The sequence below is a fragment of the Chiloscyllium plagiosum genome, chromosome 9 (assembly GCF_004010195.1).
Source record: "Chiloscyllium plagiosum isolate BGI_BamShark_2017 chromosome 9, ASM401019v2, whole genome shotgun sequence".
Lineage (NCBI taxonomy): Eukaryota > Metazoa > Chordata > Chondrichthyes > Orectolobiformes > Hemiscylliidae > Chiloscyllium > Chiloscyllium plagiosum.
The window spans coordinates 55,405,988-55,419,360 of record NC_057718.1 but is presented as its reverse complement, the minus strand read 5'-3'; the positions used below and the strand labels follow the sequence as shown (position 1 = coordinate 55,419,360).

General features: G+C 39.4%; 1 protein-coding gene across 3 annotated transcripts in view; it reads right to left on the bottom strand.

The window, feature by feature from the left end:
• sptbn1 (spectrin, beta, non-erythrocytic 1) overlaps positions 1-13,373 on the bottom strand; it is a 290,620-nt gene that overhangs the window by 53,412 nt on the left and 223,835 nt on the right. For all 3 annotated transcript variants that reach the window (XM_043695960.1, XM_043695961.1, XM_043695962.1), the window contains 8 exons: positions 11,252-11,554; positions 10,869-11,022; positions 8,064-8,934; positions 4,040-4,177; positions 2,691-3,447; positions 1,807-2,009; positions 769-859; positions 511-657 (listed from right to left, as the gene is read on the bottom strand). In XM_043695960.1, the coding sequence (XP_043551895.1) occupies positions 511-657; positions 769-859; positions 1,807-2,009; positions 2,691-3,447; positions 4,040-4,177; positions 8,064-8,934; positions 10,869-11,022; positions 11,252-11,554 (2,664 nt within the window). The remainder of the gene's footprint in view (positions 1-510; positions 658-768; positions 860-1,806; positions 2,010-2,690; positions 3,448-4,039; positions 4,178-8,063; positions 8,935-10,868; positions 11,023-11,251; positions 11,555-13,373) is intronic.

The window sequence follows — 13,373 nt, the reverse complement described above, 5'->3', positions numbered from 1 at the left end:
AAGAGTGAGAGTGTGAGAATTAGATTGTAGAGTTTCCAGGTTCCTTATTTAAACACATTACTATCAACCATTTATACCTAAAATTGTACATTTTCTTTAAAATACTAGCTCATTAAGTTCAGACTTGTGAGAACTTAGGTAATGATAGGAGAAGTAAGGCTGTTTGGTAACTACATAAAGGTTAAGATTGCAAAGCTGATTTGGAAAAAGTAGTAAACCAGAAAGGGGGGAACATAATTTAAGCAAAAATGTAATCTAGCTCTGCAGTATTATAGCAAATCAGTAAAGCAAAAATACCAGTTGGCAATTTATATTTGCTGTTTTTCCCTCTACTTCATGAGAAGCAAGCACCTTATTTTAATACTGCAAGGTTTAACATTGTATACATCTAATAAGTTGACATCAATTATTAACTATTTTATTACTGTCACAAAAATAAAAATAGAAATGAGTTAACTGCTATATATTTATCACAGAAAAGTGCTGGGAGTATTCAAAATTCCATCAAACCTTATCAATTTTATCCAGCCATTCTTTATTTGATGCAAGCTCTGCCATAAAAGCCTGATGTTTCTGCCATTTGCTATGCAAATTTCTCGCTTCATCATAGGACATGTCCTGAGCAGTGAGCATCTTCTCACTGATCCAAAGGGACAGCTGCAAAAGAAAAACATTATTATTTAAGGAACAAAGCAATAATTATTTGCAGTGAGATACAACAAAACAGCATATGTTAATTTGGTAAAATGACTCGTAAAGCAAGCTTACTTCCTGGCAGTCTTGAAGGAACTTCTGCAGATCTCTGTTGTCCTTAAGGCGCATAAGTAGTTCACTGGCAGCCTCACGATTCTTCTTATGTCTGTAAGTTAAATTTAATAGGAACATTTTTAAAAAGCTATTTAGACTAAATTTTGTAAATTAAAAAAATTTGCTTTTTTTTTAAAAAAAGGAATTCTCCTAAAGATTATCAAGCACTAAATTTTAAATGTGTAACTTTTCCCCTTTTCTTCCCTGTTATTGCACCCTGATGAAATGGAGCTTCTGAATGGGCCAAAGAAAAAGGAATTCATTAATCCATTCTATACACTAAACACAATAATTAAAGCTTGAAAATGACACCACAAAACAATGATGTAACACAAGTCTATGATTCAGATTTGGTCAAATGCAAGGACAAATCAACAATAGTTGAGTCTTGAGGCACTTCCTCTAAGCGTTAAATGCAGCCCAATGGGACATGGGTTAAGAAGAACAGCAAGGGGAAAGAAACATTGGTGAGAGTTGTTTATAGAAAATGAAGCTAAGGTATGAGGTGTTGGGCATACTACAAATTAGGATATTAGAGATGCATGTGACGTGTGTTACACAGTAATAATGGATGACAGATTTGTACATTGACTGGGTTATCAAGTCAGCACCAATGCTGCTGTAAAGGAACTTTTGGGAAAAAGAGGTGAGATGATAGAAACTATAAAAGCTTCCATCAATATATGAAAAGAAAGAGATTAGCAAGATTAAATAAAGATTTAGTGCCAGAGGGAACAGGAGAATTTATAGTTGAGAACTGTTCCTATATAACCTTAAAACGTCTAGTTGTTTTCCTGATTAAAAGTCAAATTTTGGTACTGTAATAGGCATTCAATGGAAATTTCTTTCATGACGCATTCTCCAACAAGGTTCCAATATTATATAATAAAATACTTCTAATAATGTAGAATTTTCAGAGCAAATACTTCATGAAAATAGAATATTAAACTCAGGGATTTACAGGAAGAACTGAACCTCACTTGATTAGTGCATTTGTACCTTTCATCAATTGAGTCAACTTTTTCCTGGATTTTGTCAGAATAAATATTGCCATCGCTGACTAGTCTCCTGCCTGTCTCCACCACTCCATTTATCTTATCTTCATTCGCATCCATGGTAGTCATGAAGTCCTCCTGCTTCTTAATGGCAGCTTCAGCACCCTCAAGTGTGGTGGGCATTTCAGTGTGTGCTAAGACGTACTCCTTTATTTTAACAAAGGAAAAAATTGCCAATCAGCTTCGTACTGCTACTTGTAATCTGAGAAGTAATACATTGATTGCACATAAAATGATGAGTTCCACCTTTGAACATGATATATGCTCAGTACAAGAGTTTTCTTGGAACAGCTTGGATTACAGTTCAGTATTTTATAAATTCTTATAATTGCCTTTATATTGTTATATTTCACTGCTTAAATTTTGATTTGCATGCCCAGATGCAACTTTCTTCCTAATAGTACTGAGAGTGAATCCATACCAGATGTATTGCAGCAGTTCAAATAGGCCTCTCACTTTAAGGGCATTTAGTGCCTGGCAACAAATGCTAGCAACATTCACATTCCATGAAAGAATAAGAAGCAAATTTAGAGTAATACTAAAAAAAACCTATTGACTTCTAATCAGAAAAAAAGTTTATCTATTTTACTGTTTATATCTGCTCAGCTGAGAAGTTTGTGTTGATCTGGACCAAAAGGCAACAGGTTTCAAACAGTGGGCCACTGGAATTTAAGTTTCATCAAATTTAAGTAAAATTTTAAAAAGTGAAGGAAAATGTTATGATGCACTAAGGAAGATGCTAGGTCAATATTAGAAACATACCAAATGCTCCAAGACTTACGGTGGAATTGAAAGTCAATATTAAAAGTAGATCCATATTTATCTTACCTGGTTGTTGAGGAACCCCTCTGCTTGTTTTGTGTCTCTTAAAAACAATTGGTATGAATGAGATTGAGACAAGTGATTCTGCCTGTTCTCCCACATTTTGTGCAGCTCATTCCATCCAGTATCCAAAGCTTGCAGACGCTGGCGTAAGAACATATATTGTGCATCTGTCTGTCCCTGTGTTACCATTTCACCCATATCACGCATTTTCTGGTAGTCTTCTTCATAATTATTAATTTCATTTTTGATGTTTTCATGCTGGGTGAGCAGCTTCTCCCCTTCTGCCAGAGTGTTGGGCATATCTTCAGAAGCAATAGCAGTTTGGGTTCTTGAAAGCCAAGACTGGAAGTCATCCAAATCGCGCAGGAATTGCTGAAGCTTATTTGCCTCACCAAGTGATTCTTCTCGGTTCTTCAAAGTACATTTCATTTCTTCCCAGACATCATTAATTTCTGAAAGTCGGCTCATGATAGCATTTGCCTGATCAGGATGTTCAGCAGCTAGTCTTTCAGCTTCTTTCTGTAGATCATCTAGCTTAGCTTCAATAGCTGTCAAATCACGTTCCATTCCAGTTAATTTCCTTTGGAGGGCCATGACACCAGCAAGATCATTGCCCAGATCTTGCGTGGATTCAATGACTTTGGTCTTTTCCCTAATCCAAGACTTTGTTTCATTGCATTCAAGGTGATAATTCTGAATGCTGAGTGCAGAATTGAGTGCATCTTTCTTTTGGTCCACTAGTTGACGGAATTGACTCCATCTAGAATCAGAATAGAAAATGGAATCAAATTTCCAGAGATACAGAATTTTGCCCTTCTTGGCCACAAGAAAACTTGAGGGGTAAGCAACAAGCATATTTAAACTGCTGTCCACTACCATCCAGATTACTGCCAGGTGGAGTAGTTAAAATCAAAACGCATGTCTGTGTGCTTTTACCTTTCTGTGGCATCTATTCAGATTTTAACCCATTCAAGTTTGATACATGAAATGTTTCACTCTACAATAAACTGACAAATATCTTTTGAATGAGGAATAAAATGCTCACTTGACTTGACAGTTTTAAGTCCAATCCACGTATAATCGAAAACATACATGCAACATAACTGCCTACACTACGTTAAGAAACCAGTAAACACAAACCTAGTGAACTACTGAACAAATATAACTAAGTGGTAGGTTGGGCGGGTAGAACTGAAATTTATCCCAAGTCTAATTAACTTATTGCTGATGGTTCATACATAACAGATTAGAATATAAGAAAACTGCAGCAAAATTAAAATGAGGAATATATTTATTCAATCATATTCTATTTTCTAATTACTCAATACTTATTTTTTGGGTGCCAAACAAACCTTGTATTTAGCTTATCTTGCTGTGCTTTGATCTCCTTTTCACTGGGATGCCCACTGTGGATCAACTGACGAGCAATTTGGTTCACCACTGCAATACGAGAAGCCTGGTTGTTCATTTCTGGCTCCAGACTTTCAAACCTGGAGTAGAAATACAGAAGAAAATTAAATAAATCAAAAGTTTGAATATGAGCTTGATTCCCTAATTCTTTAAAAGCAAAAATATTGAATAATATTATTATTAAGGGGAGTCTGGGAACATGTACAAAACCTAATATTTGGTTAGTTTTATACTTGTATAAAGTGAGCGAGTTTTGACGTCGCCAACCCAAGGAAACCTAAACACATAAACAGAAAGCGGGTCACTAACACCAGTGCTTCACTGGAGGTTCACCGAATACAAACCTGAATACAACTTACATCCACAACTTATATAACGTATTCTGTCTCCAACTTTCTATCTTCTTGTTCCATAAGTGAATAAAGCAATTTATGCAATAATAAGAGGTCAGTGATACTTATAGCTTTCTGCTCTCTCGCATGGTGGGTATTCAATATATCAACTGGGATAAATAGTACTGGCAGACTCCAATTGTGGAGATAGGTCAGATTAGCTCAATCTTATACTTACATATAATGCACTGTGGCACACTGTTTCAGGATACATTACTGAATAGCCATTCGAAGCGAAATATTGGCTGAATTTTCAGTTCTCAAAACCAAAGGTTTGCAGACACACTGTAGTGTTCATCAATAATTCAGCAGTGATCAGATTAGTCAACCCAGGCCAAGGATCCAGGGATTTGATAGCTTGATAACTTAGTAACACAAATCAGCAGCCGTGTATTTAAACACTCAACAATAAAAGGTGATTATTCTAATGCAATTGTGGCCAATCCAGTGGGGGCTCATACTGTAAACCAGTCTTCCATCCACTGATTCCATCTATATTTTCTACTGCCTTGGGAAAGCAACCAACATAATCAAAGACCCCTCCCACCCCGGTTATACTCTGATCCACCACCGGACAAAAGATACAAAGGTTTGAATACACACACAAATAAATTCAAGAACAGCCTCTTCCCCACTGTTATCAGACTTTTGAATGGACCTCTCAAATGTTAATTCTGATCTCTCTCTCCCTCTCTGCACCTTCTCCACAGTAATAACATTGTATTTTGCACTCTGTTCTGCTACCCTGGTGCACTTTGTATGGTACGATCTGCCTGTAAAGCATGTAAAACAACACTTTTCACTGTATCTCAGTACAAGTGACATCAACAAATCAATCAACAGTAAACATTAACCTCATCAAAAAAATTCTGAAGTAGTAAACTGACTATTCAAATGAGTATTTAATAGAAGTGATTTTAAAAAGTACCAAGAATCAAAGCTTAACAATATTGCCAATCTTTGCTTTTTTGGTCAAGCAAAGCACGGGAGAGAAAAAGAATAAGACCCAATTCATTTTCACGAGGGGAGAGGGTGATGACTGGGACCAAGCTAAGGATTGAGATTTAGACTAATGCTGACTTTGCATTGCTTCTGTTGGAGGTCACTCCAACATGTCCTTGCCAAAAATTCACAGGAAATGTGCGGGTTGAAAGTGAGTTGACGTTTAGACTGGGTTTCCTCCTCTCACAGGTTGCTTTCCTTCTCTTCTTCTTTCATGCCCTCCCCTTCTTTCTCTCTCTCACTCTTCCCACTCTCTGAACCCGTTTAGAAACTAAACCCTGGGATTCTGTGCTCCAAAGAACTTCTTTAAGAACAACAAATTTTTCAAGGGAAATGAAGCACGATGAACAGCAAAACTGCTTTTGAAAATTTTTGAAAATGCATTCCAACTCCTTTTGTGCGTGAAGGCAGCGCTGCAGGTCTCCAAGATGGTAGTTTACTGGGAACACTTCAACATGTACCATAGACCAGATAACTGCTGGGCGAGTACCCAGAAACCACCAATCCTTACAAGTTCAATGGGGTATGGTCAGTGGCTCCCTGCTTCCTTATCTGCCTCCCCACCTTCCTGTACCCTTCATCTCCCACATTCAGTGGTAGTGACCTGGAGTGGTTGCCCCAGCCAGCCAGGAGGAGCTGCTTGAGTTGGCCTAGTCCTTGCACCCCTGCTCAGCCCTGGTTGCCACAGCCACCCACTATACCCCCGACAAGAAGCTGACCTTCAGGCAGACCTACTAGTACATTATCAGAGATTTCCCCTTTTACAAGAATAAGGCAAGCTAACACATTTACACCTGCCACCACGTGTCCCCAGTGACTGCTTTGTGGAGTTCAGGGGAGGATGAAGCAAATGAGCAGTCTCCTCCTAAGTCCCAGATCTCACTTTCTTCCTCCTGTCCCAGTCACCAGCGATACCTGATGAAAATCTCTGGTTTCCAGAGCCAGCCTGCAGACTCACTGCCAGGGCTCGAGGCCTCCAGCTGGTCATGCATACTTGAATCACAGAATGGTTCTCTTCTTCAATTTGTTGCTGATCGGCACACAAGCAAACCTGCAACAGGCAGGCCAGGAAGAACCCCTGATTGAACAAGCAGTTTCTTGAAAGATTCATGTTTGTGCTGTGATTCAAGGCTGGATGAAATGCTCTGGTGTGTTCTCTGTGGACCACAGGTTGGGTGCCACAATTCTAATTAAATGTTATTTTCCTCTTCACTGATGTTGTCTGACCCACTGAATGTTTCCAAGCATTTTCTGTTCCGACTCATGATATTTTGTTCTTGAGCCATTAAAATAGCCTTACATACAATTCGGGGGCAACCTAAGGGTATACTGTACATGATAAAACCAGTAACCGTAGAACTAGTACCTCAATACACTGGCATGGTATTAACAAACACCATGCTATTTAAACATTAAAAGGTGTTAATTTTAAAATGAAGAACAATGAATTCATACTTACATGGAATCAAAACAGAAATGCTGAAATAATCAGTAAATGCATTTCTCTTACAACAAAGTATTCACACACTATGCATCCAGATTTGGATCTGCTCTGGAATCACAAGCAGCTCACTACAGCCCTGTTTGTTAGCTGCGCTTCATTAAACACTCCCATTTTCAAGTTAAATAAATGGCTTTTCCTTTTCTTAAAAAACTTTATTAACATAGACCCAGATGGGAGGCACTTAAAAGCAATGACAGGACCTGATTGCAGATTTTTACCCTAATTCTCAGTACTCCCAACTTCCAGTGTGGGATTTACTTTAATCTAGCTGGCCCAATTAGAATCCGCCTAGATCCCAAAAACTTTAGAGTTAAGCCACCTTGTCTATGAAACATGGTTCACAGATCCCACAGGAGCTGCAAACCATAATTTGAACTCAAAATCTTTTGAAAGACAAGTTCAAAAGGTCTTACCCACGCCCACTCATGCCAACTCCATGCCAGCTCAAGCATTCCACCCACCCCCATAGCCCCTTTCAGCCTCATGCCACACCTGCCTATCCCCAATTCCCCCTCATACCTTTCATTGCCAACTCATGGCTCTTACATATATATTCATCCAATCTACACAATGTACAACAATATTAGGATGTGCCGAACTGCCTAGATATATGATTCACCTGTTCGTAATTCTCTGGAAATGAAGTGGTATCACAAAGCAAGTCTGGTTGAGAGTCTAAATTCACAAAAGGATTAATTCTGCAGAGTCCTGTTGAACAGCTGATGAGAATTGTTACCAATGCTTGACTTACTCTATAAGTAGTTAGAACATTCAGGGTAATTTCTACTCAGACAGGTGCAGTGAGTCAAGAAATTTTCAGGCCAACGTACTTATGAGAAAGCACTATTCCAATAACATTCTTCTCATAAAAGCCTTTGAAATGTTCTCTGTCATGTTTTTCATTATCTTCAGTAAACTTAAAAAAATCTCTTCTTGGTATTAAGTTTGCTGACCTCTGACTTACAATATTTGATTTCAATTTCAATTTTCATTCACATCTCTTTTAACATGGGCCTTGAATAATTAATCATCTTTTACCTTTCATAATGCGAACACTTTATTCCTTACCTATGTTGGATAACCTCGAGATCTTCAAGTTTTTCTGGTATCTCCATGCTGTTCAGCCACTGTTCCTTTTCATCAATCCATAATTCACATGCATCTGCTTCACTGAACATTTTGTACTGTGACAGCGCATCCTGGAGGGCTTGTTTACGAAGCCGTGCCAGTTCTGCTAACTCCTTGTAACGCTCCTCAATATCAGTCAACCTCCCTTCTACTTCTGGTGACTTGTAATACTCATCCGGCAGACTTCGCCCCTGTTCATGTAGTGCATCAATGATTTGTCTGTAGCTCGCAATCTCCTCACCAACATCTTTGTGTTTCTTCACTAGGGCTTGAGTGGAGTATTCATCATGACCAACATCATTACTGGAGACAATCCTCAGAATATCTAACATCCACACATCAATATCATCACCATCAGCTTTAAACTGGTGAACATTAGCAGCTTCTTCCAATCGCTTTTTCTGAACTGCAGATAGTTGTTCAAGGTGGGCCCACTGCTCCTGGATGTCTTTAATCCTCTCCTTAATCTTTTCTGATCCAAAGTGCTCCTCTGATACCATTGCTTCACCTTCTTTTATCGTTTGTTGAAGAGGTCCACGCCGTCCACTCATTTCATCCTCAAATGCCTTGTGCTTACTGAGAAGACGAATTACACTGGTTAGATCTTTGCCATAGTCAGCTGATGAAAGTATCTGCTCTTTCTCCCGGATCCAGCCTTCTTCCTCTGCCATCTCCCAGAAGAACTTCCAGAGGCGTCGGGACTCTTCCAAACGAGCCCTTCGCTCAGCTGCCAGCTGACAAAGCTCTTGGTAACAGAATTCCAGGTGGGTCACACGATCACGAATAACCTGTGGGTCACATGGTTTGTAACCTGAAGAGGGAGGAGAAGAAAATGCCTCTTTCAACATGTTCATAAACTTACTAACAAAACCCATTTCAATTGAGTTTAGTAGTACAGCAACAGTATAGAATCCTGTATGCCAACTGGAACTCCTACCATTTCTAAAACATATATTTAGAGTCATAGAATTATAGAGATGTACAGCACGGAAACAGATCCTTTGATCCAACTTGTCCATGCTGACCAGATATTCCAGCAGTTGGCCTATATCCCTCTAAAACTTTCTTATTCATATACCCATCCAGATGTTGTAATTGTACCAGCCTCCTCCACTTCCTCTGGCAGCTCTTCCATACATGCACCACCCTCTGCACAAAAGCATTGTCCCTTAGGTCATTTTTAAATCTTTCCCCTCTATGTCCTCTGGCAGTGGACTCGCCAAACTCAGGGAAAAGACCTTGCTTATTTACCCTTTCCACGCCCTTCAAGATTTTATAAAATACTATAAGACCACTCCTCAGCCTCTGATGCTCCAGGGAAAACAGCCCCAAGGTAATCAGCCTTTCCCTATACCTCAAATCCTCCTATCCTAGCAATAGCCTTGTAAATCTTTTCTGAACCCTTTCAAGTTTCCCAATAGCAGAGAGACCAGAATTGCGCACAATATTCTAAAATATTCCTACCTAATGTCCTGCACAGCTGTAACATGACCTCCCAACTCCTACACTCCATCCTCTGACCTATAAAGGAAAGCATACCTATCGTATTTTCTATTATCCTATCTATCTGTGACTCTGCTTTCAAGGAACTACGAACCTGCACTGCAAGATCTCGCTGTTCAGCAACACTCACCAGGACCTTACCATTAAGTGTATAAGTCCTGCTGATTTGCCTTTCCAAAATGCAGCACCTCACATTTATCTCAATTAAACTTCATCTGCCACTCCTCAGCCTATTGGCCCATCTGAGGTAACTTTCTTCGCTGTCCACTACACCTTCAATTTTCATGAAGTTTCTGTACATTTATCCCCAATAGTTATGCATGGAAGTCAGATTGAACATGATAAATGACCTATGCACAGAGTTACACCAATGTCATTCTAAAGTGGCTACAAAATGACATATTAAAATAGCGGTGAAATAGAACTGTAGCTCCAGTTTCCTATTTGTGTGAACATGATTTACAAGATTCTAAATTTAACAATTTGTAATTTTCTAGCATTTTACAACCTTTTTCCTTGTTGCCATCATGGTTGCGAGCATTTAAGAAAGTCAGAGTTTAACTCCATTGTTAGTATTGCTCAATGGCACACCATGTGTCTTTCTCAGCAGGAATGACGGAAGCACAATTAAGAAACTGAAACATTTCATGATTCTCATTTCCGCTGTCTCCTGCAATGAAACCAAATGCATTCCTGTTCTACACCGATTGTTCAGTACAGAATCAAAAGCATTGATTGATGTGGACATTGGTGAGACAGTTGGGAGAACCATGTGAGATCAGCAATGGGTGGCTTCCTTCCATTGTGAGCAAAAAAATCCCATTTTTCACCCAAGTGTTGAATGAGATTTTCACTAGTGACTAGCAAGAGTCCTTTATAGTGTAATAATGAAGATTCTATATCACTTCATTGCTGTTTGTGCAAATCCCATTCTTCCACCTAGTGGAAAGAAACTAGATGTTGACAATTTCTGACATGAAAATTAGGAGATTATGATCATTGGGGCACCATAGGGTCGAGTGCATTGGTAATGAAGCAGGTTTGGGAGGACAGTATGAGAAACCTCACTAGGGTTTACAGTGTGTAACCCTCTCTGTATCTTTCCAAACAAGGCACTTAATAGATTTCTAGTAAGGTTCAATCCTCATTGTCAATATAGCATATTATACACTGAGCCACAACTCTGGCATCCAAAGTATTACATAAGAGCCAAGACAGAAAGAGAGAAAGCTTAAAACATACCTTCACCTTCAGAAGCAAATTTCTGAGCAGAAGCATTGACAACTTTCACTCTGTCAGCCTGGATAGCAATATCAGCTTCCACCAGTGCATGTTTCTGCAGGAGATCCTCTACGCCAAGTAAATGTTTCCCATAATCTTGTGACAGCAAAAGAACCTGCAACAATTTCAACAACTTCCATTAAGTATTAGGCCAAATATACTGAAATCAACAAAAAGGATTTATAAAGCATTAACAAGTTATTTAGAGTGGAAATTTCAAATCACTATTTTGTATATAGGCTGTTAAAAAAATTGCTTTGGGTACATTTGTTAGTTATAGCTTATGTAAATGGAATAAATTCCACAGTACACCTCTATAATATTGGAAAAGTTGATTTCTCTACCTTCATTTCATCCATCCAGTCCATGATATACAGCATTTCCTGAAAAATCTTTTGCAAGTTGAGATTCATCTCTAAACGATGACGACGAGCTCGGAGTAATTCCAGTAGGTATTCCCACAGTCTGTAGACATTCTCTTTCCGTGCGGTGATGCGTTTGATGTCATGGTAATTCTCTGCTTCGAGCTCCTTGGCCACAGCCACTACTGCCTGCACTCGCTCTTCATAAGCAGCAATGTCTGTCTCAATAGCTTCATGCTTCTTAGTGGCAGCTTCCACAGCTGGGAGATCAAAACCAAAATTGTCCTGTGGCACAAGAGTTAGAAGTCATATTAGATGATGGCATTTTAAAATATTCAGAAAGACAGACATCTGTAAGTACAGCCAAACGGATGGATTAATGAAATATACATGATTTTCAGAAGCCTACCAAAAAAGATGAAAAAGTATTAAAAAACTACAGCTTTAAATAGTTGCATCACAATAGTAGCACAACATATTTTTAAGTTCTCATTATAGGAAAGTATGTGGTTGAACACAAGATTTTCTTAATTTTACTCACCTGCCTCAAAATTATTAATTTTCTTGCCTCAATTCATCAAACAGTTTTACGTTAACATATAATTGCCCTCCTCAAAAGCCTCTGCTAATGACAATATGTAATTGACGAATGCAACAATCTCATTCATCGCCATGACCTGGACTGATTTAGCCAGAAAGTTTGCAACATGGTGAGGACAACTAAGTTTCAGGATCAGGAATTTATTACGGCTTGTGGGACTATAACATTAGTTCTGACAATGACTTCATCAAAATTTCCAAAGTACTTATTTTGATGGAGAGGAGTGAAGGAAATCTCAAAAGAGCTTAAGACAGCCGTCATCTCATGCTGTAAAAAAAAACATTGGTTACAAGAGCAGAACACGCGAAGATAGCTTTGAAGAGAATGACTCCATCATCCACGATCATTGACATTGAGGAAAGCTCTTGATGCCTTGCAAGATGACATCATCAGCAAGGCAGAGAGAAGAACTTATCAAACAGCAAAGGCAGATTTACAAAGAACAACTAGGAAAATCAAGAACCAATGGTGGCTTCAGAAACCTAAGGAGCTGCAATTCCTTACCAACAAGCATGACATCTGGGACTTCTTCAGTGCTACCAAGGCAATATATGGATCCAATACCCTTGGCCTTAAATTGGTGTGCAGCAGGAAAGAACCTTTTTAAAAGATATAGAGACCATCAGCCTTCGATGGAGAAAACATGTAGGTGGGACTAGACTGGGTTGGGATATCTGGTTGGCATGGACAGGTTGGACCGAAGGGTCTGTTTCCATGCTGTACATCTCTATGACTCTATAACTCCTACACTGCAGAAAAATTGTAGAAGAGGACATCTTTGAGGAAATCCTCCAACTCTCCACCAAAGATGATCTTGGAATATGATCTTGGAATATCATCTAACGTGGCAGAGGTTGAAGTTACATACAAAGTTTGGAAAAGCTGCACAAATGGGATAGGATTCCAGAGGTAATTTTCAAACTTGGAGGAGCAGAATTTACCTTTCATCTCCTTCAACTGTTAATGTAAATCTGGGACAATGAAGAAATCCCTGATCTCAGGAATGCTGCTATCGCCACCATCTTCAAGGAAGGAGTCAAATCAACTCTGGGTATTACTGAGAGTTCTTCGAGGAGAAAGTGAGGACTGCAGATGCTGGAGATCAGAGCTGAAAATGTGTTGCTGGAAAAGCGCAGCAGGTCAGGCAGCATCTAAGGAGCAGGAGAATCAACGTTTCGGGCATGAGCCCTTCTGCAGGAATGAGGAAAGTGTGCCAAGCAGGCTAAGATAAAAGGTAGGGAGGAGGGACTTGGCGGAGGGGCGTTGGAAATGCGATAGGTGGAAGGAGGTTAAGGTGAGGTGATAAGGTGAGGGCGATAGGCCGGAGTGGGAGAGAGGGCGGAGAGGTCAGGAAGAAGATTGCAGGTTAGGAAGGTGGTGCTGAGTTTGAGGGTTGGGACTGAGACAAGGTAGGGGGAGGGTAAATGAGGAAACTGGAGAAATCTGAGTTCATCCCTTGTGGTTGGAGGATTCCCAGGCGGAAGATGAGGCGCTCTTCCTCCA